This window comes from Pelobates fuscus, chromosome 2 (genome assembly GCF_036172605.1).
Source record: "Pelobates fuscus isolate aPelFus1 chromosome 2, aPelFus1.pri, whole genome shotgun sequence".
NCBI lineage: Eukaryota > Metazoa > Chordata > Amphibia > Anura > Pelobatidae > Pelobates > Pelobates fuscus.
The window spans coordinates 289,894,983-289,919,512 of record NC_086318.1 but is presented as its reverse complement, the minus strand read 5'-3'; the positions used below and the strand labels follow the sequence as shown (position 1 = coordinate 289,919,512).

General features: G+C 42.6%; 1 protein-coding gene and 1 non-coding gene across 2 annotated transcripts in view; one reads left to right on the top strand and one right to left on the bottom strand.

Annotated features, from left to right (window-relative positions):
• Positions 1 to 12,077, bottom strand: part of LOC134586296 (protein unc-93 homolog A-like) — a 107,588-nt gene extending 95,511 nt beyond the window's left edge. The window contains exons 1-4 of the mRNA XM_063441778.1: positions 11,988 to 12,077; positions 7,954 to 8,135; positions 5,822 to 6,051; positions 132 to 343 (exon numbers count right to left, since the gene is read on the bottom strand). Coding sequence (XP_063297848.1) covers positions 132 to 343; positions 5,822 to 6,051; positions 7,954 to 8,135; positions 11,988 to 12,077 — 714 coding nt within the window. The remainder of the gene's footprint in view (positions 1 to 131; positions 344 to 5,821; positions 6,052 to 7,953; positions 8,136 to 11,987) is intronic.
• On the top strand, positions 9,687 to 9,769 carry TRNAL-UAA (transfer RNA leucine (anticodon UAA)). The gene has a single exon. It is a non-coding gene; the product is annotated as a tRNA-Leu (tRNA).
• Positions 12,078 to 24,530: the final 12,453 nt, after the last annotated feature.

Sequence of the window (24,530 nt, the reverse complement as noted above, 5' to 3'; positions counted from 1 at the left end):
AAAAATAGATAAATGCAACACTCATCTAATTTTGATAAATGTGCTTGAAGCTAAGCAGCCATTTAGGGTAAAGCTTAGAACATAGGTTACATATACATGCAATTATACATTTAAATTAATACTTCCATCACCTTTGTATAGTCACTTAAAATAAATCCTTGTTCAATTCCTGAGTATATAGTTAAGGGGATTAATAAACATTGGCGTTTGTCTTGTAGGTGTTTTAATGTTGCAAGGAAATCATTCCAAAAATATTGAGGGTATCCATCTTTTTTCTTTTCATTTTGAAGATCAATTGGATCCAAAAACATATAGATCAGTAAAACTGCTAAAGCACCACATGCTGCCAGAGAAACAAAATAATGTCACAAACAGAATATACAGTTAAACCATGCATCTGTACTATACAATGCTTTGCGAGGTGTTAAAACAGCTTGAAATGAAACCCAGTAAAAGCCAAGAGCTCATAGGATCTCTACAAATAGCCTCCCAATTTACTAGACTTCCACCATGAACATCACTGTGCTGTGACCCTCTGAAGAAATTCAGAATTACAATCTGGAAGATATATCTATTTCATTGCTAGACGAAGGCATTGGAGCAAAGGAAACTAACCGAGGCTTGTTTTACAGGTTACATTTAGTTTGTAGGCATGAAAAATGGTAGGACCTACTCAATTTCCATAAGTGCTGCCTTCTGTTACTGCTAAGCAAATCAATGTAGCTCCATGCATGATGTGCATACATACATGCTATGATTAACAAAGATACCTTCAAAGTTCACACTGCTGCTTGTAACATACTGCAAGCAAAAGCAACAATCAGAGCTACCCAGACCAAAATGAGACTCTACCAATCAGGAGCCTCTCATTCTGGCCAATGCTTTTTTATGACCTATAAATCCTATCCAGCAGAGATACAGTTGCAAGAAAAAGTATGTGAACCCTTTGGAATGATGTGGATTTCTGCACAAATTGGTCATAAAATGTGATCTGATCATCATCTAAGTCACAACAATAGACAATAACAGTCTGCTTAAACTAATAACACACAAAGAATGAAATGTTGCCATGTTTTTATTGAACACACCATGTAAACATTCACAGTGCAGGTGGAAAAAGTATGTGAACCCTTGGATTTAATAACTGGTTGAACCTCCTTTGGCAGCAATAACTTCAACCAAACATTTCCTGTAGTTGCAGATCAGACGTGCACAACGGTCAGGAGTAATTCTTGACCATTCCTCTTTACAGAACTGTTTCAGTTCAGCAATATTCTTGGGATGTCTGGTGTGAATCACTTTCTTGAGGTCATGCCACAGCATCTCAATCGGGTTGAGGTCAAGACTCTGACTGGGCCACTTCAGAAGGCGTATTTCTTCTGTTTAAGCCATTCTGTTGTTGATTTACTTCTGTGCTTTGGGTCATTGTCCTGTTGCAACACCCATCTTCTGTTGAGCTTCAGATGGTAGTCAGATGGCCTTAAGTTCTCCTGCAAAATGTCTTGATAAACTTGGGAATTCATTTTTACTTCAATGATAGCAATCCGTCCAGGCCCTGACGCAGCAAAGCAACCCCAAACCATGATGCCCCCCACCACCATACTTCACAGTTGGGATGAGGTTTTGATGTTGGTGTGCTGTGCCTCTTTTTCGCCACACATAGTGTTGTGTGTTTCTTCCAAACAACTCAACTTTGGTTTCATCTGTCCACAGAATATTTTGCCAGTACTGCTGTGGAACATCCAGGTGCTCTTGTGCCAACTGTAAACGTGCAGCAATGTTTTGTTTGGACAGCAGTGGCTTCCTCTGTGGTATCCTCCCATGAAATCCATTCTTGTTTAGTGTTTTACGTATTGTAGATTCGCTAACAGGGATGTTAGCATTTGCCAGTGACTTTTGTAAGTCTTTAGCTGACACTCTAGGATTCTTCTTCACCTCATTGAGCAGTCTGCGCTGTACTCTTGCAGTAATCTTTACAGGATGGCCACTCCTAGGGAGAGTAGCAGCAGTGCTGAACTTTCTCAATTTATAAACAATTTGTCTTACCGTGGACTGATGAACAGCAAGGCTTTTGGAGATACTTTTATAACCCTTTCCAGCTTTATGCAAGTCAACAATTCTTAATCGTAGGTCTTCTGAGAGCTCTTTTGTGCAAGGCATCATTCACATCAGGCAATGCTTCTTGTGAAAAGCAAACCCAGAACTGGTGTGTGTTTTTTTTTTTATAGGGCAGGGCAGCTGTAACCAACACCTCCAATCTCATCTCATTGATTGGACTCCAGTTGGCTGACATCTCACTCCAATTAACTCTTGGAGATGTCATTAGTCTAGGTGTTCACATACTTTTTCCACCTGCACTGTGAATGTTTAAATGGTGTGTTCAATAAAAACATGGCAACATTTCATTCTTTGTGTGTTATCAGTTTAAGCAGACTATTATTGTGTATTGTTGTGACTTAGATGATGATCAGATCACATTTTATGACCAATTTGTGCAGAAATCCATATCATTCCAAAGGGTTCACATACTTTTTCTTGCAACTGTATATAGGATAGGTTATTTTGCCTATCCTATAGCCACAGTTCTACTCATCAAATAAACTGAAGCTGAAGCTAAAGAGTGGAGTAGATAAATGTAAATTCAAACTTTGCATGCTTCACTTGATTGAATGCACAAGTTGGATGGATCTTCAGCAGCAAATGAGGAAGTAAAGTATATTCTTTGGCATCACTTATCCAATGTGCAGGCATAATTGGTGCAGTTATAAGCCACTTTGGGCCATTAGACAAGGACCAGCATACTCTAAATGTTGCAAATGTGTTATGTTGGTTGCAATGACCCTTTAACTTATATGCCTATATGAATAGGTCCAATAATACTGAATGTAAGTATGTGCTTAATTAAATGAGTATACCTTCTTGTACTAATAAATATGTATAATCATACCTGTATATACTCCTAAAATTGAGTAAATCAAGAAACTGGGTAAATTCATAGATGCTATTTCAGTGCCATTCATATTCCTAGTTGCTGATACAATGGAAAGAGAATCAGTTGCTCCACATGTTGTATTGTACAGATGTTTTATGATTTCTGGGGGGGAAAAAAGCATATTTACTTCATGCCAGGCATTATACATCTATCACTTTATCAGAGTTTTACCAGAGCTTCTTAACAGTAATTAAAAATAGGTCTGCCATAAAGAAAATGACCAAGCATTACATTATTGAGAGCATTTGCAGGACTGTCTTTGCACATGGGCACACTGGGCAGTTGTCCGGGGACCCCACGAGCATAGGGGACTCACCGCGATGCCACTGGGCCAAGGCCAACAGAGGAGATCCTTTCACCTTCCCTGCCAGCCCAAGCAGAGTCAGCCTTGCTATCTGCCCAGTGGGGAGATCAAAGATCTCCCTCCCTTGCCTCCTAGCATTTCAATAGGGGAGATGGAGAGAAGAAGGACACGAGCAGGCAGTTGGGAGCGTTGTTGCACATTACAAAGGCAACACTCTGACATAGTGCTCAGCTTGCGAGAGGAGTAGAGTCGGCCTGCAGCCAGAGGAGCTGCAAGCTAAAGTTTCCTTGTCACCATCAGACCACCATGGCTTGCAAAAGTAAGAAGAAGGGAGTGGGCACATAAATATTTTTTTAGAAAACATATTGTGACAAACTCCCCTTCCCACGTGAATTTGCCACAAGCTCCTGGAGGAGCTTGCTTGCCAGCCTCCTGCCCACAGACTATGGGCCCTGTAGGGAAACCTGTAAAAGACTACCAAAGTTGACCAACCATTAGCACTGATTTAATGAAAATGTTTTGGGCATGGACTATGCGTGCGGTCGGTCAAAACTATGACTTCCAGGAAATTCCTGAATCCCAGAAACGATCTGGGTGATTTTTGGATATGTTGGTCACCTAGATTGGGGCTATCAGGGGATGTAACTTTTATAGAGTTTCCATGGGTTGTGGGGATACTTTTGGGGCACTGTTAAAAAGTATGTTTTTCTGTGCTTGGAGATAATTGGATTAGATTAGTACAGTTCCTGATTCAATTATCTCCCAGGCACAGAGGAGGGTTTATCTTATTTGTGTATCGGAGTGTCCTGGACCTGAAAGCCAATGTCATTGTGTGGTTGTTTTTACTGTAGTCTACTCTCTGGTCCAGGGGGGAGTGCCCCTTGCATGGGGACCTGCATATAAGGCCAGTTGTGGCTGCCAATAAATGAGTTCCTGCCTACCCTCAACATAGAGTCTCATGTCATGTGTGGAGGGAACAGTTGTATCTGCTCTGGGGATTGCTATATCACTATACTCCTCTCTGTTATAATCACTTGCTCTTGTAAGAGCAGCCTGCTACACTCTCTGGAGTAGGAGACATCTGCCCACTTGAAGCTGGATTCTGGTCTTGGGTCCAGGGTGGGTGGAGGACAGCGAGACCCCAGGCAAGCTGTAACGCTGGAAGTGGGGACTACGGTGCTGGTGGTGTCTGGTGGAGTGCTTGGAAGTACTCAGAGGTACTAGGAAGCAGTGAATGGCGGAGGCACCCAGTCGGGTGCCAGTATCACTACCCCAATGCACACTGCACCCTTACACATACACTGCGCACCTCTCGCACACTGCACCCCTACACACACACATTGCACCCCTCACACACACACTGCACCCCTACACACACTGCACCCCTACACACACTGCACCCCTCACACACTGCACCCCTCACTGCAGTGTATGTGTGTGTATTCATTCAGCAGTCTGTGTGTATTCATTTGTCTGTCTTTGTGTGTATTCCGCAGTCTGTGTGTGTGTGTATTCCACAGTATGTGTGTATTTAGCAGTCTGTGTGTGTATTTAGCAGTCTGTGTGTGTACTCAGCATTCTGTATGTATGTGTAGTCAGTAGTCTCTGTGTGTGTTCTCAACAGTCTGTGTATATTCAACAGTCTGTGTATTTATTGTATTGTATGTATTGTAATTGTTGGAGGTTACATAAGGAAACCGCTTCTCAAGCAACCAACAATTGTAAAATATTAGTAGATGTTTGCCTCCCCAGGGTGCTAGGGAACAGAACATTGCTCAAAACTATTAGTTAGTAAGGATAGTGACATCACATTGCATATCTGGCTGTTCAGCATGTTCTTATTTCCGGTTATGCTTTTATTGAGATCTTGGAGAGGGTATGTACATAGCATTGAAAGGCTGGGATATGTCATGTCATGCCCACCTCTCTGTTAATATAGGGGTCATTAAGTTTTATTTTGGTCTCAAGCCCCCAATGTTTCTGAAACCTAGCAATGCCACTGGCTAGGTGCAAAAGACAGAACTTACAATAATGATTGACAAAGAGCTAAGATGGTAGTACCCAGCTGCAAGACAAAGAGATGTGGGATTCTCCAGTTAATTGTATTTGTATATCATACAGATACATATATGTTAAATATAGGGATAAGTAGACATAATTAACTAAACCAACAAATGCATACTATGTGCAGGCAGAAATATTATTTACAAATGAACAATTAAAAATAGATATTCATAAGTCTCTTGGAGTATGATGTACAGTGACAAGTACACCCTCTTTGTTCATATTTCTGTTTTCTGATATGTCATGACACATTACTTAGCTCTATTGTGTTCTATTACTTTTGCGTAAATTGTTATGTAAGAGATTTTTTCACCACTGTATTACACTCTGTATTGCTCATATACGTATTAGATAATGTATTCTACTGTGACTGACATTCCCATGTTTATTTCATGTTTATTTAATCCAATAAAAATATACATTGGAAAAAAAAAATAGATATTCAAAATAGTGTCACTTACCGTTTTCACTTGATAAATGTAATATTAAAGAAGAAAGAAGATTTCCCCAAATTCTCGCTGACTGAAATATTAAGAAAAATATTCCAAAATATTGATTTATTATATGCATTGTGACCTTGTTTTCTTTCTGAGCCCGTTGCTGTGCACTAAGAGTGAGATAGGTACATTTTGCGGTCCAGAAAGGACTCCCAGCTAAGCCTACCAGCACAGATGTTGGAATAAGGGTGTACCTGTAAAATGAATATGAATATTAATGTTGTATAATTTTGTATCTAGATTTCTCTAACATAAAGGTTTACTCACTTCGCAATGGTTGAAAACCGAATTGCAAAATGTAACCTTGCAAAATCTAGTTGTGACTATAGTTCTGTTGGAGATTTTTTCCAAATCTATTATTTTATTATTTTGTCTTTTTTTAATTGATTACAATTTAGTGAGCAAATTTCACAAAACATACTGCTATAAATGTATATAGATACATAATTTTTCATTAAACACACTTCTGAGTATTTATAGAATATGCCATGTATGACCCATTGTAAAGATTTATCACTTAACACATCTAAAAGCCATACCTAATGAGGGGCATTAGCTACACCTCACCGACAAGGCCAATGAAAGCCAAAACCAAATGTTTTGGGTTGCTGTAGCTGCCAGCATTTTGGAGTTAGACTGTCCATATGGGTGGAATGAGTGAGACAAACGGCCCATATTCTCTCTACAACAAATATGCAAAATCTTGCTTAAAGGGACACTCCAGGCACCCAGACCACTTCTGCTCATTGGAGTGGTCTGGGTGCCAACTCCCACTACCCTTAACCCTGCAAGTTTAATTATTGCAGTTTTTTTTAAACTGCAATAATTACCTTGCAGGGTTAAGTCCTCCCCTAGTGGCTGTCTATTAGACAGCCACTAGAGGGAACTTCCTGCTTCATAGCACAGGTTTTCTGTGCTAGAGCGTCGCTGGACGTCCTCACACTGTGTGAGGACCTCCAGCGTCGCTCTATTCCCCATAGGGAAGCATTGAAATTAATTTTCAATGCTTTCCTATGGGGTGCGCTAATGCGCATGCGCGCCATGGTCTCCGAGGTCTCCTCGGCCGGCGGGCGAGATCAGACGTAAGCAGAAGGAGGAGCGGTGGGGGAGGAGGAAGCAGCGTCGTGGGACCTGTCGCTGCCTCTATGTTTTCACCCCTTCAGCAACCGGGGATTGGGGGGTGGGAGGGAGAGAGACCCTCCAGTGCCAGGAAAACGGATAGTTTTCCTGGCACTGGAGTTTCCCTTTAAGACATGGGTAAGTACTAACCAAAGGGAAAGCTTTCAGTAGATTGTTTATAGTAATACTATAAGTAATAATAGAATTTCCAATACTAGACCCTAGTTCCCCAACTTGAAAAATCTCTTAATAATATTTCCAATATGACTTTTTAGGACTATGATTTGCAATACCTTAAATTATTACAATTTATCAATTATTCTGTTTTTTTTCAATGTATACTGTTATTTTTGCCATTAACATGTATAAATATCCACTTATATTTCCAATAATAAATACATTTCCACTTTTTCTATTTTTGTATTTTGCCATTCTTACCCTGTTCTTTGTGAGATTTCATAAATTATTTGAATATCCTTTGATATACTTTTATACTTTTGTTTATATGTGATATCATCGCAAGTATATGCAGAAACACTATATAAACAACTGTAACCTTCAATTATTTCCACCTCCAGTTTCAAACACATTTTTCTTGCATGTGCCATTGCAAAGAGACTTTTAGCATGTCACATTTCAGACTAATGCCACCCATAAGGGCAGTCCAGATAAGAAGTGCCCAAAGGCTTCCTCTGTACAAGAGATGCAGCAACCCCAGACCTTTTTCCATTGTGAGTAGGATCAGAATCAGGATTGTTTATCATTTAGTGAGTATGTTGATTATTCTGAACTTTTTTGGAGAGATAACTTTCACTCAAGTTGAATAGAGATATCTAGGTATCTAGTATGTTAACCTAATGAATAAACATCTGTATGTTTTTTTTTTTAATAGACCTATATTATGAAGCAACATCCCATTTTGTTTTCAGACTCTTATGAACTAACAATAGTGAAGATTATTGTAATATTTCTGTTACCATTTCGGATAGAAGTTTGCCAAGGTATAGGTGATGTAAAAACACATAGAAATTGTAACTGTCCATTTGCAGCCAAGCTTCCTTATTACATATGGAGTAAAAACAACGGAAGATAAGATCTGGCTTCCATATATAACACTTAGAGATACAACACCAAGACCTCCGTGAGAATTTAGACTACTCTGTGGAGAAAAATTAAAGTCACAATACTACAAAAATCTGAATCATACTTGGTTATGGTAAAGCATATAACTTGCAATGTAGATAACTGGTACAAATGTATTCCGGCCACTTGTGTCAAAGTAGTATTAAGGTGTTTCATTGAGAATATCAATTTTGTTTCAGATTGATTAAACACTTCACCATATAAACATAGTTACAAACAAAGTACCCTGCAGGACTATCGCCTAAATTGTGTATTATCAAGGAATCAAAGTGAAAGTTAGGCCTTTATAGCCAATATGAAAATATAGCTAAGTTTTATTTTTCATAAACTATTTTGATGGAAAATTATTATGCATTCACTTTAAATTCCCAGCAGTTCATATTTTAAAGGGTTACTCTAAGCACCAAACCCCATCCATCTAGATGTAGTGGTCTTGGTCTCTAAATGTTTCTGAGGAACAGCAATGTTTATATTTGTTTAGGCAGATAATAACATGTTTTAATGTTCTACTGCAAAGAACACTTATCTCTCTCTTAAAATCTTATTTCTTTCTGCTCCCTTGTGCAGTATCATTAATTAATTGGTTAAAAGAGATCTGTACAGGCCCATATCCCCTCTGAGATGTCTTAATTTTTTTTAAATGACATATTTTCTAGCAGTTTGCTTGTCTAAAATCATATTGACCTTTGCTGTTTTTAACCAACTTATGCACTATTTCCAGTTTCATTATATCCTGTAAAGCCATTGATTTGTTATCAGATACAATAATACCTCCTCTACAGTGGCGGACCCACCGCAGTCGCAGGGGTCACAGGTGCGACCGGACCCATCACTCGAGGGGACCTGGCCGCCCTGTGGACCCTTGCAACCATGGTGCCTGCTTTCCATGTGGTGCGGCCCTGGCCCATGGGTTACTACCACCAAAGCCACACGGCCACCCTATGCATAGATTTCCAGCGTCCCAGTCAGCCCTGTTGCCCTTTAACAGCATGATTGGGCCCCCTGTAATGAGATCATATGCTGGGAGAAAGTGACTGCCTCGGTTACTTCCTCCCAGCAACCACGAGAGCCGCAAAGGAGGAGAAGGAGAGGAGGGAGTCAGAGTGGGAACTTTGACTCGCATCAACTTGAGCCAGCCAATGGACCCCAAGGAAGTCACCCTCCTGCACCTAAAAGGTAGAAAACAGGAGGGTGGCTAAAACATTTTGCATTTGTGTGTTTGTATGTGTGTCTCTGTATGTGTGTGTATGTGTGTCTGTATGCAAGTGTGTGTATGTATGTATGTATGTATGTGTGTGTCTCTGTATGTGTTTGTGTGTATGTATGTGTGTGTGTGTCTGTATGCTTTTGTGTCTGTATGTGTTTGTCAGTATGTATCTGTGTCTCTGTATGTGTCTGTGTGTGTGTGTATGTATGTGTGTCAGTATGTGTATATGTTTGTCTGCATGTGTGTCTGTATGTCTGTGTATCTGTATGTCACTGTGTGCCCTATGTATCTGTATGTGTTTAATTCCGTGTATCTGAATGTTTGTCATCAAGTATCTGTGTATTTGCATGTGTGTGTAGCAACAGGATGGCTGAGTGGTTAAGGCGTTGGACTTAAGATCCAATGGGCAAATGTCCGCGTGGGTTGAAACCCCACTCCTGGTACATGATGTGTTCAATTGACACTAATGGTTTTAACAATCCCAAATATTATTGATCTCTTGGATAGTAAGGGCAGAGTACAGAATATTTGATAGAGTACTAACCTCAACATCTGAGGAAAGGGATTTAGGGGTGATTATTTCTGAGGACTTAAAGGTAGGCAGACAATGTAATAGAGCAGCAGGAAATGCTAGCAGAATGCTTGGTTGTATAGGGAGAGGTATTAGCAGTAGAAAGAGGGAAGTGCTCATGCCATTGTACAGAACACTGGTGAGACCTCACTTGGAGTACTGTACACAGTACTGGAGACCATATCTTCAGAAGGATATTGATACCTTAGAGAGAGTTCAAAGAAGGGCTACTAAACTGGTTCATGGATTGCAGGATAAAACTTACCAGGAAAGGTTAAAGGATCTTAACATGTATAGCTTGGTGGAAAGACGAGACAGGGGGGATATGATAGAAACATTTAAATACATAAAGGGAATCAACACAGTAAAGGAGGAGACTATATTTAAAAGAAGAAAAACTACCACAACAAGAGGACATAGTCTTAAATTAGAGGGACAAAGGTTTAAAAATAATATCAGGAAGTATTACTTTACTGAGAGGGTAGTGGATGCATGGAATAGCCATCCAGCTGAAGTGGTAGTGGTTAACAAAGTAAAGGAGTTTAAGCATGCGTGGGATAGGCATAAGGCTATCCTAACTATAAGATAATGCCAGTATTTAGAAAACTGGGCAGACTAGATGGGCCGAATGGTTCTTATCTGCCGTCACATTCTATGTTTCTATGTTTCTATGTGTATCTTTATGTGTGTCAGTGTGTCTGTGTATCTTTATGTGTATCAGTGTTTGTATCTGTAGGAGTGTCATTCTATGTATCTGAATGTGTGTCAGTGTGTGTATAAGTAGGAGTGTCATTCTGTGTATGTGTCATGCTGTGTGTCTGTGTATTTATATGTATCTGTGTGTATGAGTATTTGCATGTGTATCTGTGTGTGAATCTGTGCGTCTGTATGTGTGTCTGTGTATCAGCATGTGTGTCCGTGTATATATTTGTATGTGTGATATGATGTGTGTTTGCATGTATGTCAGTGTGTTTGTCTGCTTATCTGCATGTGTGCCTGTGTAACTGTCACCCAACCATGCACACTGTCACCTCCCTTCACCCTGCCACATTCACAATAACGCCCCAAAATCCTGTCACTCACCCATTCCATACTCACCTCCCATCGCTCTGCCATATTTACCTTATCACACTCACCTTCTTTAGCACTGTCACACTTGCCCCACCCCCCCAATCTTGTCACACTCATTCTCCATCACTCTGTCACACTTGCCCGTTTCCACCCTGTCACACTCACCCTATCACATGAACCCCTCTAATTCTGGCATACTTTTCCCCCTCAACCATGCCACACTCACCCTGTGGGGCGTGAATGGAGCAGAAGGAGGAGCTATGGGGCATGAACGTGACACATGGAGAGGCTGTATGGGGCAGGCCCAGGGCAACTTTTGCATCGGGGCCCTGTAGTTTTAGTTACGCCTCTGCTCCTCTATATACATTAATACCACTCTTATGAAGGTGCAATAATAACCTTTGCATTGGCATTGCAAAGTGTTTTATTGGCTTGAATTGCAATGCAAATTGTTGCTTAATCTGTTTACAATACTTTTTCCCAAGTGCTTCACATTTACTGTTATCTATAATTGAATCTCCCTGGAGGTTTATTTTCTTTGTGTGTTCCTCATTTCAAATTGCCTAACTTTGCATTTATCTACATTAAATATCTTCTGCCACCTGGCTGCCCAGTCCCCTACAAAGGTCATTTAAAGAAAACAATGGTCAATGAAAGAAAAATAAATTTTCTTCTGAACCACTTGCATTAAATTTGTACTGTAATTTTGAACCATATCAATTATGTTTCCAAATTTGAATAGGCCACATCGAATTATATTTCCTGATCAATACTACCACTGAATTATCAAGTAATATTTTTAATTGACTTGATCTGTCCTTTTTCTTCTTAACTATGGAAATCTAATAGTTTGCCATTTACAGTGTCAGAATAAAGTCCCCACTTAATGTTACCTGGTGTTGCTGCTTATAGTACTGTTAAAGTTAATAATTTAGGACCCGAATTTTAATACTTGCACTTGAATGCAATACATTGAAAATATAGCAGGCCTATGTGGTGTAAAAGAAGGGACAGATTACCTGCAATGTTTGAAGTCCACCAAAAGAAATGTATATTAGTAAATATCCAAAGGCGATTACTAAGATATTCTTCAGGTGATATATTTCCATTTTAATGTAAAAATAAAGAATCGTAGCTCCACACTTCAGAAATCCTTTCATACAATGCTCCAAATCCCTTTAATGCAAGAATGATGTTATATTAACAAATAATGTACAACGATATTATATAGTTATAAATTAAAAGGCAAGCTGCCTAACATAAAAATTACAAATTTTTACATAAAAAATACAACTTTTTTTTTTCCATGCCATTGTCAAATGCCAATATTTTGATCTACATCAAGCATGTCAAACTCAAAGTCTAGCACGGGCAAAATAAACAAGGTTTAAGTTTATGTGGGCCGCAAAATAAAAAACACTTACGTTTTCATAGAAACTTAGGTTTATTTTGAAAAGTACAGTATGAACAAAAAAACAGCATACCCCTCTACTAAACTACAAGACACCCCTCTTAATGAATCCCAGTCACCCTCTACTAAATCCAATATATAAATCCCAGTCCACCCCCCCATACCAAATTCCAGCCCCCCCTTCTACTAAATCCCAGCACCCCCTCTAGCCAACAAGCAGACTCCACTCACATTACCGCTGCCAGAATGCAACTCCGGAGTCCGGCCTCTGGTATACCCCCAAATGGTGCCGATTGCACCCTGTGCCAAAGCGGATCCTCCCGCTACTTCTTGAAATGCTGTGAAGGTGGAGCACGTCGACGTCACATAGGAATGTGACGTGGCGTTGCGTGCCTCCGTGCACCTCCAGGTACTCCACTGTCCAGCCGCGGCCATCGCAACATTGTCTGACACACACACACAGACACACTCACTGACAGACACACACACACACTGACACTCACTGACAGACAGACAGATACACTCACTGACAAACACATACAGACACACTCACTGACAGACACACACACATATACACACTCACTCACTAACATACACAAATAGACAGACAGACACACACTCACTCACTGACACACACACTCACTCACTGACAGACACACACACACACACACTGATAGACACACACATTTACACATTCTTGCACACACTCACATCTTTCCCTGGGGTCCAGTGGGGACTTTCTATCTGGAGATCTCCTTCCTGCTCCTCACTGCTCCCTTGTGCACAGTTTAGTGGTGCCGGAATATGACGTCCTATTCTTGCACCCGGCATCACTACAGATGGCGCGCACGAGCAGTGAGGAGCAGGAAGACTGAGCTCCCTTGCTGCCGCCAGCGTCCTGCTTCCTCTATGACCAGGTACATTTTTGCAGAGTAGGCACACGAAATGTGGAGAATCCAGGTGCCTACTCTGCTTTAACACCAAGCATGTACTTGCGACTCGCGGGTGCCGCAAAGATATTCATTGTGGGCCGCATACTACCCCGCGGCCTGCTCGTTTGACATTCTTGATCTCCATGATTAAGTACTAGGATTCCTGAAGTGGTGAAAAAGACTCCATTTATCCTCTTGTCTTTCCATTCCTTCTAGCCCTTTCCAGTTACTCTCCAAATTTTTCCATCCCTATTAGATATCTTAAATCTCTTTCCCTCTCTTCTGGTATCTTCCCACTTTCCTCAAACATGCACATGCAAATCAAATCCTAGAAACATACAACTGTCAATCATACCACAAAAAAAAACTGTCTCTTTGAAACTATTTCTGCTTAAACTACATCCCATGTCAATACTCTCCTTGTCTGAAAAATATTTAGATTGAGACTTATTTACTAAAGTGGGAATTCAATGAGGATTCTAAGTGAATTTTTACACTTTTATACATTCACATATGCCTTTAATTCTCATTTTAATAATTAGACCTGAAAGTCTCTCACTGATCTTCTACACTTTCTCTTCACTCTATTGAAAATTTGAAATGGCCATTACTAAAATGACTAATGATTTACTCCCCACTACATTTAAAAGCTATTCATTCTTCTTGGATGTTTTACTGGTTCTGACACACACACACAAACACATTCCTTATTCAAATCATCCATGATATTGACATGCAGATTTACTGAATTCCAAACATATTGGGAATTCTCAGATCTACTAAAGCAAAATGCAGTCAGGATTTGGTTGGTCCAATGCTGGTTCACATTTACAGCATCGGAATTGGAGATTTATCTCAGCGCTATGGAATTTGCTGGTGTCATATAAATAATAAAATAATAATAATCCACCAACAAATGCATACAGTAGGATGCATGTTCGCAAATTATCATTCACTTGCTTTTCATGTCTACTAAACATTTAAAACTAGCAACTGAGCAGACATTACTTTCCAGTTGCTATAAAAGGTCTCATCCCATGGCTATTGGGCCTACGAAATTATGGGGGTGTGACAGTACCCTATGCCCCCTCCCATGGGCACCTGGTAAGGAATACTTTGAATTTTAAGGGAGGACCTAGGCCCCCACCCATGCTGGAGGGTGGAGATCCTAATGTTTATAATAAAGAGTGGGATTTTCCTATAGGCTAACTAGGCTTCAGCCTAGGGCCTCAAGATCAAGAGGGGCCTACATTCAAATTGTTAGCAAAATTAAAATTACACTATTCTAAAAACAGTGAACACTGAACCGAAAATAAGGAGAAATTCTATGCATATGATATGACCAGTGGCGTACTAAGGGGGGGGGGGGAGGGCGGTCCGTCCCGGGTGCCACTTACTAGGGGGGTGCCCGGGTCAGACTGCAATGCCCCTCCTGCCGCGATCACTGAGACCGGTGGTCTGCAGCTCTGCAATGTGTAGAGCTGCAGACCATGGATCTCGCGTGCACTGCCCAAGCAGAGCGTTGCCGCGGGTTACCACGGCAACGCTCTGATTGGGTCTTGCAAGATCCATGGTCTACAGCTCTGCGGAGCTGCAGACCAGAAATGAGGGCCACCGGACCACCAGGGATTTAAGGTAATTTTTTAGTCACCCCCCTCCCTCTCACAATCACCCCCCTTCTCCTCATCACCCCCCTCCCTCTTACAATCACCCCCTCTCACAATCACCCCCTCTCCTCATCCCCCCCTCCCTCTTACAATCACCCCCCTCTCCTCATCAGCCCCCCTCTCCTCATCACCCCCTCCTTCTCACAATCACCCCCCTCACAATCACCCCCCTCTCTATTTTATTGTCTCTCATGTAATTTACAAACTTAAAAATGGGAGGTGAAAGGGCCTCATAAGCGGAATAGCCTAGGGCCTCTTTTCATCTAAATCCGGCCCTGGTGCCAGCAGATGTGGGGCCTAATATTAACAATAAGGCGGTGGTACCGACTGGGTACCTTTCGTCGACGCATGCTCCTAGTGCTTCCCGAGGGCTCCAAGCATTCCACTAGACACACAGACCCCACAGACCACACGAACCGCCACAGCTTGTTTGGGGTCTTGCCATCTTCCTCCTACTCTGGGCCCAAGACCAGGGACCAGCTTCCAATAGGTAGACCTCTCCTAGAACAGGAACAGGAACAGTAACAAGCTATTACAAGAGCTTACTCTGGGGAGTATAGTGATTATAGCAATCCCCAGAGTGTAGGTAGTTCTCCAATCCTCCAAACATGAGCCGAAACTTCATGAAGGGTAGAACAAGTCTGTTTAATGAGCACAAAGGTATTTCTTTTATACAGTTTTATACAGTTTTCCCTACAAGGTTACCACCCATGTGGACCTTGTGGAGCACAGGACACAAAGTCACAACAGCCAATCAACACAGTATTGTACAGTTATGCACTCCCAGCTAATGTACATAAACCCTCCCCCTCTGCCTGTGATACAATTACCAAGCACAATGAACTAACTCAATTACCACAGGCAGAAAATATCTAGTTTTACCCAAAGTCCAGAAACACCCCAAAACAACAACATATCCCCACAAACATCCCTGGATAGCCCTGATCTGAGTGAACAACATATCCAAAAATCACTCCAGATCAGAGCAGAGGTTTAAAAGTTTTATGGAAGTCACATTTGACCGAACGCAAGCATGGCTTTCATGCCCAAAACAGTTCCACAGATTTAGGCTGTGCGGCCGGTCTATCTTCTCCTCTATCCTGGAGATAATTGGCTTAAGTGGCTGTGGTAACTTAATTATCGGATGTTCGGGTCCGGCGGTTTAGGCCGGAATTTGAAAAAAAGTCCGGGTTCTGGGTTGGCTGCTCACTGTAAAGAAAAAAATATATATATATACTGCCCCCACCCCAGTGGGGGCCCTAAATAACAATAAGGGGAGGGGACCTACTGTCCTCCCCCCCGGCCCCCACCCCTGAGCGGTGGGTGGGGCCCCTAAATAACAATAAGGGGGACCTACTGTCCTCCTCCCCCACCCCCACCCCTGTGCTGCGGGTGGTGGCCCTAAATAACAATAAGGGGGGACCTACTGTCCTCCCCCCTGGCCCCCACCTCTGAGCGGTGGGTGGGGGCCATAAATAAGAATGTGGGGGGGGGGGGGCTACTGTCCTTCCCCCCGGCCCTTACCCCTGCATGGTGGGTGGGCGCCATAAATAAGAATTTTGGTGGGGGGACCTACTGTCCTTCCAGTTCTTTGGAATTTTCCGACGCTGTGTAATTTGACTCATAACACTCTGATTGGTTACTTAATCCCCCAATCAGAGTGCTCTGTGTCATTTTACACAGCGTTGGATAATTCCAAAGAACTTTCCCACGCTGTGTAAAATGACACAGAGCACTCTGATTAGTGGATTTCAAGCCAAGTGCTGTGACAGGTAAATGTAGAGACTTACCTGTCAGTCTCTTCATTTACCTGTCAGAGCAGTCTGTTTGGATGGCTTAAACCCACCAATCAGAGTGCTCTGAGCCTCATTGCAGGGCAAGGCTTCCCAGCCCTGCAGAGCTCAGTCTGCGCGGAGCCCTCCCTGGGTGAAGAAGGATTTTTTTTTCTGCGTTCGTTTTTTTATTTATTTTTTTTGTCCGTTGGTTATTCTGGATTTTTATTTGCCCTTTTTTGGGGCTGAAAAAAGAAGGTTTTAGAAGAAAGAAAACATCAAATGGTAATTTTTTTTTTACAGGTACTACTAATGGTCCCCCCTCCTTATTTTTAGGGTGAGGGGGGTAGGTAGGGGTAATTTGTTTGGGGGGAGGGGAGTGACTAGGGGTTTGGGGACCCCTAGTCACCTGGTCGGATTTTTATTTATGGCCCCCACCCACCGCTCAGGGGTGAGGGCCGGACATTAGGTCCCCCCCCCAATTTTTATTTATTTATGCCCCCCACCCACCGCTTAGGGGTGGGGGCCGGGGGGAAGGACATTAGGTCCTCCCCCAATTTTTATTTATGGCCCCCACCCACCGCTCACGGGTGGGGGCCGGGGGGAGGACATTTGGTCCCCCCCCAATTTTTATTTATGGCCCCCACCCACCGCTTAGGGGTGGGGGCCAGGGGGGAGGACAGTAGGTCCCCTCCCTTATTGTTATTTAGTGCCCCCACCCTCTGCGCAGGGGTGGGGGCTGGGGGCACTAATGTCTAAAGTGTGTCCCCCCAATTTTTATTTATGGCCCCCAACCACCGCTCAGGGGTGGGGTGGGGGGGCTGTGATGGCTTCTAAGGGCACCCGATTCAAACACTTGTTGATTGGCTCCCCTGCAGCCTTTCAAAACGCATCATTAAATCGCCGAACTCCAACCCGAACATACAGTGATATGTCCGTGTTCGAGCCCGGGGTCCAAAAAACTTAATTGTGACAGATCCATCTGTACAGACTAAGATTGCTGGTTCGTCTGTTTGCCTTTATTTCGTTTGATTTCCTGTCCGTATGCCCCTGTCCGTGTGTTTCTCTAAATACCGATTGAAACTACCGAACGGACAGCCACCCAGGAGAGGAGTGTGCTGCTGGTTAACCTCTTGGCTCCAATTAGAACGTTGTGGTTAACCGCAGACACTTCTCCATTCCATCCGTACGGGTGGTCGTCGTTCGTATAACGACCACGAGGCGGCGGCCATTTTGAAACACGAGAAGGATCAGCGGTGTTCAGCAAGGATTCTATGGAACTAAAAGCAGACACTTTATCTACCGAACACCACTGAAAACTACCGCCCGCCTTCTATTTCGTTGAGGCATACGAACACCGGTCCGTTCGGGAGTTTGCAACGTACGTATGAACTTCGCCCAGATAGCCGTCCCATGGAATCAATCGTATACCGAAAGACTTGTGAAGGACTTTGACTCCATGGCGATTGAACTGTGTACATTGGATCTGAGCGCTATTCGGTAGAAATGTGCACTCAGATCCAGGCTATCTGGGGATATGTTACACGAACCACATACATTCGGTATTTTCACATTTATGTATTTTAATGTATTTTTATTACTGTATTTAAAATGGCGATTTGCCTCCATCCCTGGAGATAATTAGGTTTATTTCCAATTATCTCCAGGATATGTGTGTAAAGGGGAGTGATTATACCTAAGCCACTGCGATTGGCTACTGTCCAATATGTGTTACAGTCTTCCTCTGGTCCCCTAGGGGAGTGTCCACCAGGTGGGAGACCTGCATAAATACCGGGCAGGTAGCCCCCTTTAAACAGAATCCTGCTTGACCCTCAAGACGGAGCTTGGTCTCATTTGTGGGGGGAATTATTACTTGGAAAGCGCATTTCATTTATTTTAGCCGTGGAAGGAGTTCGGCTGATTTTGTGTTTGTGAGTTACCGCATTCCCTTACACTCGGTTCGGGAGTTTGGCGGTCGGCTGTGCAAAGCCTGCATTTCTACAAAAGGGGATTATCGGCTAAACGGCGGTTTCATCTATTTAAGCGGTGAGTGTCTTAACAGTAATGTTCGGTACGAACCCGAACTTTTCAGTTCGGGTTCGCTCAACTCTAATTAATAGTAAATGGTATGCGAGTCTCATTACATAAATTACATTAACATTCAACTTTAACCAGTAAGCTGTATTTGCTAAGGAAACTGCATAAGATAAGGGCCAAAAGAGGTATAGGAAACGCATGAACGCATAGTTATGTTAGTAAATTTGAAAAGCTACTAGAGAAGATATTAATGATAATCATGTACTTCCACTATGCAGCCTTTCAGAGTCATATAGATTCACATACATGATATAAGAACTAGAAGTTAAACTGTAATATATTATGGGCCAACTAACTTATGATAAATTGGGTAAGAATGAGTGATCAGATGCAGCTCTCAAAGTCAGCAATGTCACAAAGCAAGACAAGAACCCTGGGTGTTTATGTTGTAGAAAAATAGGGCATTTGAAAAGGGGACATGGATGCTAAGCAAGACAAGTAGGGTTATCAATACAATATGATAAGATAAGCCACAAATAAGGAAACATTTCATGGAGACGATGTGTTATAGTTACTAAATAGACTGCTGTGTATGGGTGATATATTGATTCAGGGGCAACAAGCCACATGAAAAGTAAGGAAATTAACTTCAGTGTGAAAGATAATGTCTTCCAGGCTGATGGTACTGTAGATAGAAATGTCAATGGTTTCTTAGAGCAGACTCAAGCAGGGGCAGACTATGTATCCATTAAAAATATATATATATTCCAAATCTTAAAGGGGGCCTGCTGTCATTGAAACATTGAAATGCTTGATTAACTATGCAAACACATTGCAATTCTAAGAGTGTGAATATTTAAAAACAAGGGGGAAGACTTTACAACAGGAACTAAGCTATATGTTATCATTACCCATAAACTTGAATCTACTGCTTTATTTGAATTTTCCAGCAAACGTGAACTAATTATGGATATACATTTATCCTGCAGTGAGTAAGGATGGAAGCTGATTATGTTAAATAAAATGTGGCTACAAAAGGTGTTATCTGATATCATAATCTGTTGAAAAGCTACACAGAAAGAAAGTATATTGTATATAATTACTCAACAAGAGAACCTTTCCATCGTTCTCATAGTTTGTAGCCGATAGAAAGAGTAAGACTAAAGCAGTCTCTGTCATGTCATTATTAAACGTGAACGAATGATCCCATTTTGGAAACAGTTCAAATAAAAAAATAAAAAACATTGTACATCCTTATCTATAAGTATGCATTGTTTGTTGAATTCTGTTAGCAATTTTACTGAATAGAAATTTTCCACTTGAATCTGATGGCAACATTGTTGTTCAATAAACAGAAGTATTAGAATTTCTCTCTGGTAACAGGTGATATTCCGTTCATATGAGAAAAAATATAAAATTCCATATGCAATGATATAAAACTTTATTTTCTTTCTTTTTTTTATCTACTTAAGCTATTATGTATATTATATTATCTAATGAGGAAAAACAGCACTGCTTTTTTTTTTTTAGATCAATTAATCTGTACACAACTAAATTATCATGATAGTGTAACATTTATTTCAAACCCTGGACAGTTGTGTTATCCCAATAACCTAGGACAAAATACAGATTTCATGAATAGATTGTTGTCTTTAGATTTGTAAAAAGAGAACTATGTAGATGTTAATAATTTGTAAATTTACAGAAATGTGGAAAAATGCAAACTTTAGAGACATGTGCATTGCGGAAAATTTGGTTTGGCTGAATCATTTCACATGAGAAAAAAAATTAGATTTGTTCTGATAGTTTGAAATTTGTCTTAGTGGCAGTTCAGCTCGCATAATTTTCATCCATGCAAATGATTAAGAAAAGCTACTTGTAATCAATGCCAGGGATGGAACTCTGCATCATGAAACTTACAAAAGTGCTTGTGCATTGTTTGTTCATGATAAGTCCATAACTTTGGAGTTAATTCTGACATCCCTACTGATCACCCAAAACTCAGACAAATTACAGTTCATTTCAAATAAAATGCACAAGTATATTATACTGCATTTCATATCATGAAATATATTAGCATGGTCTGAATTTTTAGTAGAAGCAGCATTACCCTATTAGTCACATACAGTAGGTAAGACAAAATAGATTTAAAAAAAAAAAAAAAAAACATGAGGTTAAGTATATATTTATAAATCTATGCTATTTAGCAGCTTCCCAAACATATATCAAAATGGAACAATAAAGATCATAAAGCTCTCAATGCCCAGGCACAAAGTGATATGCTGCTATAGGATTAAAAAAAGCAAGTTCAACTATTCACACATGCCTGTTTCTGTGTACGATGATAGAAAATAAGCTAAATTCCCTACCTAAGGCAAATTTGGGCCTCAATATTAAAAAACAAAAAAAGTATTCTCAGATTTCACCAAGATGTTTGGTTAACTGTTATAGTCCTGAGTCTCCTGTTTTGCAAGAAAAAAACATACAGAAGGTTATTCACTAAAGTGAGAATTCAATATGAATTCAAAGTGTATTTCAAATATTTGCCTAATATAGCCAAACGTAAAGCTTGGCTGACCTAGATAAATTTTCCAATTAGATGTGTGTGTGCGTGTGTGTGTGTCTATTCCATATAACTATCTGTCTGTCTATCTACAGCTTGATATATTTAGTCCTCTGTCATAGACTTGCAGTACACTAAAAGACAGGGAAGGAAAACACTTACCTAAACTGTAACGGACCGTTTCAGCATAAAAGGGGAAAAATCCGTTTAGGCGATAATCCCCTTTTCTAGAGACAGGCACAGCTACTGCAGAACATCAGAACTCACGAGTTGGATACGAAATAACACTCCGAACTGGAACAGCTGAACAAGAAAAGCATACAATCGGCTTACACTCTTGGCAGTCAGCTTACAATCCAATCCCCCCCAAGAACGAGACGACACTTCATTTTGAGGGTTAAGCAGGAACTCTAGACTGGGACACCCAGTCTGGCTTTTATTTCCAACTCACACATACAGGCCACACCCAGGGGGAGGCATAAAAGAACCAATGACATAGATGTTACCTCCCACACATCCCCTCCCCTTAGTGTGACACATAATCCCATTATGCATACAGAGTAAAATATACTTTTACACAACTTTCATAACTTTAAAACCATACATCACATTCACATAAAAATACATATCCACAATCAATCCATTCAGGGGAACAACATATTAAAAATGGCATGAATCCGACCAGGGGTTTAAAAGTTACTAAAAGTATATTTTGGGCCCTTGCTTGCAGCATGGCACAATCTGGCCCAAACAGAAGTAAAACATCCCCCACAATGCATCCCGGCTTCCTCCCTTCTGCCCTGGAGATAATTGGAGAAGTAATCCAATTATCTAGGACTAGAGTCAGACTCCATTAACCACATGGTTGCAAAAAGACAGTAAAAGACATAAAATTACATACTGATACATTTAACACATAAAACACACATTTCTACATATCCCCAGTTTAACTGAACACAAATACCTACATAATATTTAAGACAGTATTACTGTGATATGTTACAAAGTCTTAAAGGGACATTAGTCCCAAAATGTCCACCGCTGATTTTAAAGGGCCAGTAGCAGCAATATAAATTATACATGCACAAATATAGTCTTTAAAGTGCAATATGTCCAGGGGCCATAGTCGCAGGGCAGGAGGCTAGCAGCCAGGCTTCTCCAGCCCACAGTAGCGAAGTTGGTTTCGCCACAATTCTCCCCTTTACCAATTAGACTAACAGGGTATCTGACCTCCTGCCGGTCAGTGCCCTGGTTAGTCCAGCAACCCACCCACAGAACAGAAGTAGTAGAGCAGCCCACCCATAATAAACAGTTACTACACCTGGGTGAGGGAGAATTTTGTCCAAGTTCAGGTGTCTCCCCATGGCTGTGGGAGAGACTGATATGCTGTCTTGGTGGGTTGTTGAGGGGGCAGAGACCAGCGGTACTCTGTCCTGTTGCCAGCACTACCACGGGAGTAGTCTGGTGGGAGCCTGGCTGCTGGAGACCGACTGTCTCCCCTTTAGGTATATCGCTCTGTGGCTGGGGGACAGGACCGACCGTCCCTACCCCTGGGGCTGTAAGTGCAAAGACTACGGTCCCATCTGCCCAGATGTGGGGCTTAACATCTCCCCTTGGTGGGTTAGGCTGCCGCTGGAGAGAGGGTGTAACAAGCTCCTCTCTCTGGACGGTAAACTGCCGCTGGGGAGGGGGGTTAGCAGGTTCCTCTCCCTGCCACTCTCTCTGCTGGTGGAAAGGGGGACCAGCTGTCTCCCCTTTCATTCTCTTGTCCGGCTGCTGGGGTGCGAGACTGACTGTCTCTGCTCCCTGCAGGACACACTGCCGCTGGGGAGGATGGACGACACCATCAGCTCCCTGGGATAGACACTGCCGCTGGGGAGGATGGACGACACCATCAGCTCCCTGGGGCACACACTGCCGCTGGGGAGGGAGGACGCTGCTCTCCTCTCCCTTCGCTTCACACTGCCTTCTTGGCATCTCACTTTGCTGCTGGGGGGCAGGAACAACAACCTCTGCCCCCTGTAACTCAGCCTGCCGCTGGGGAGGAAGGACGGCACCTTCGGCTCCCTGGGACACACACGGCTGCTGGGGAGGATGGACGACACCATCAGCTCCCTGGGGCACACACTGCCGCTGGGGAGGGAGGACGCTGCTCTCCTCTCCCTTCACTTCACACTGCCTTCTTGGCATATCACTTTGCTGCTGGGGGGCAGGAACAACAACCTCTGCCCCCTGTAACTCAGCCTGCCGCTGGGGAGGAAGGACTGCACCTTCGGCTCCCTTGGACACACACGGCTGCTGGGGAGGATGGACGACACCATCAGCTCCCTGGGGCACACATTGCCGCTGGGGAGGGAGGACGCTGCTCTCCTCTCCCTTCACTTCCCACTGCCTTCTTGGCATATCACTTTGCTGCTGGGGGGCAGGAACAACAACCTCTGCCCCCTGTAACTCAGCCTGCCGCTGGGGAGGAAGGACTGCACCTTCGGCTCCCTTGGACACACACGGCTGCTGGGGAGGATGGACGACACCATCAGCTCCCTGGGGCACACATTGCCGCTGGGGAGGGAGGACGCTGCTCTCCTCTCCCTTCACTTCACACTGCCTTCTTGGCATCTCACTTTGCTGCTGGGGGGCAGGAACAACAACCTCTGCCCCCTGTAACTCAGCCTGCCGCTGGGGAGGAAGGACTGCACCTTTGGCTCCCTTGGACACACACGGCTGCTGGGGAGGATGGACGACACCATCAGCTCCCTGGGCCACACATTGCCGCTGGGGAGGGAGGTCTGCAAACCCCCTGGCCCACTCTGATTCCCGCGGCAAGTACTCTCGCACTGCTTTCTTCACACACTGTATTAGCTCCTCTGAGAGGTTGGGTCCGCATATAGCCAGCACCGCGGTGACCTCTCTGTCATACGCCTCTTGAGTGTAGCTGGGTGCCATGCTTGCTCTGCTGCAGTTGGTTCCTTGTAGATAGGGGCGCTGTACGGGTACTGGCGTTGCCCTCACTTTGTAATCCAGGAATGGTGTTGTCTGTAGCTGTCCCTCTGGTTGTAGGAACGATCCCGCCGCTTGCCACCAATTGTAACGGACCGTTTCAGCATAAAAGGGGAAAAATCCGTTTAGGCGATAATCCCCTTTTCTAGAGACAGGCACAGCTACTGCAGAACATCAGAACTC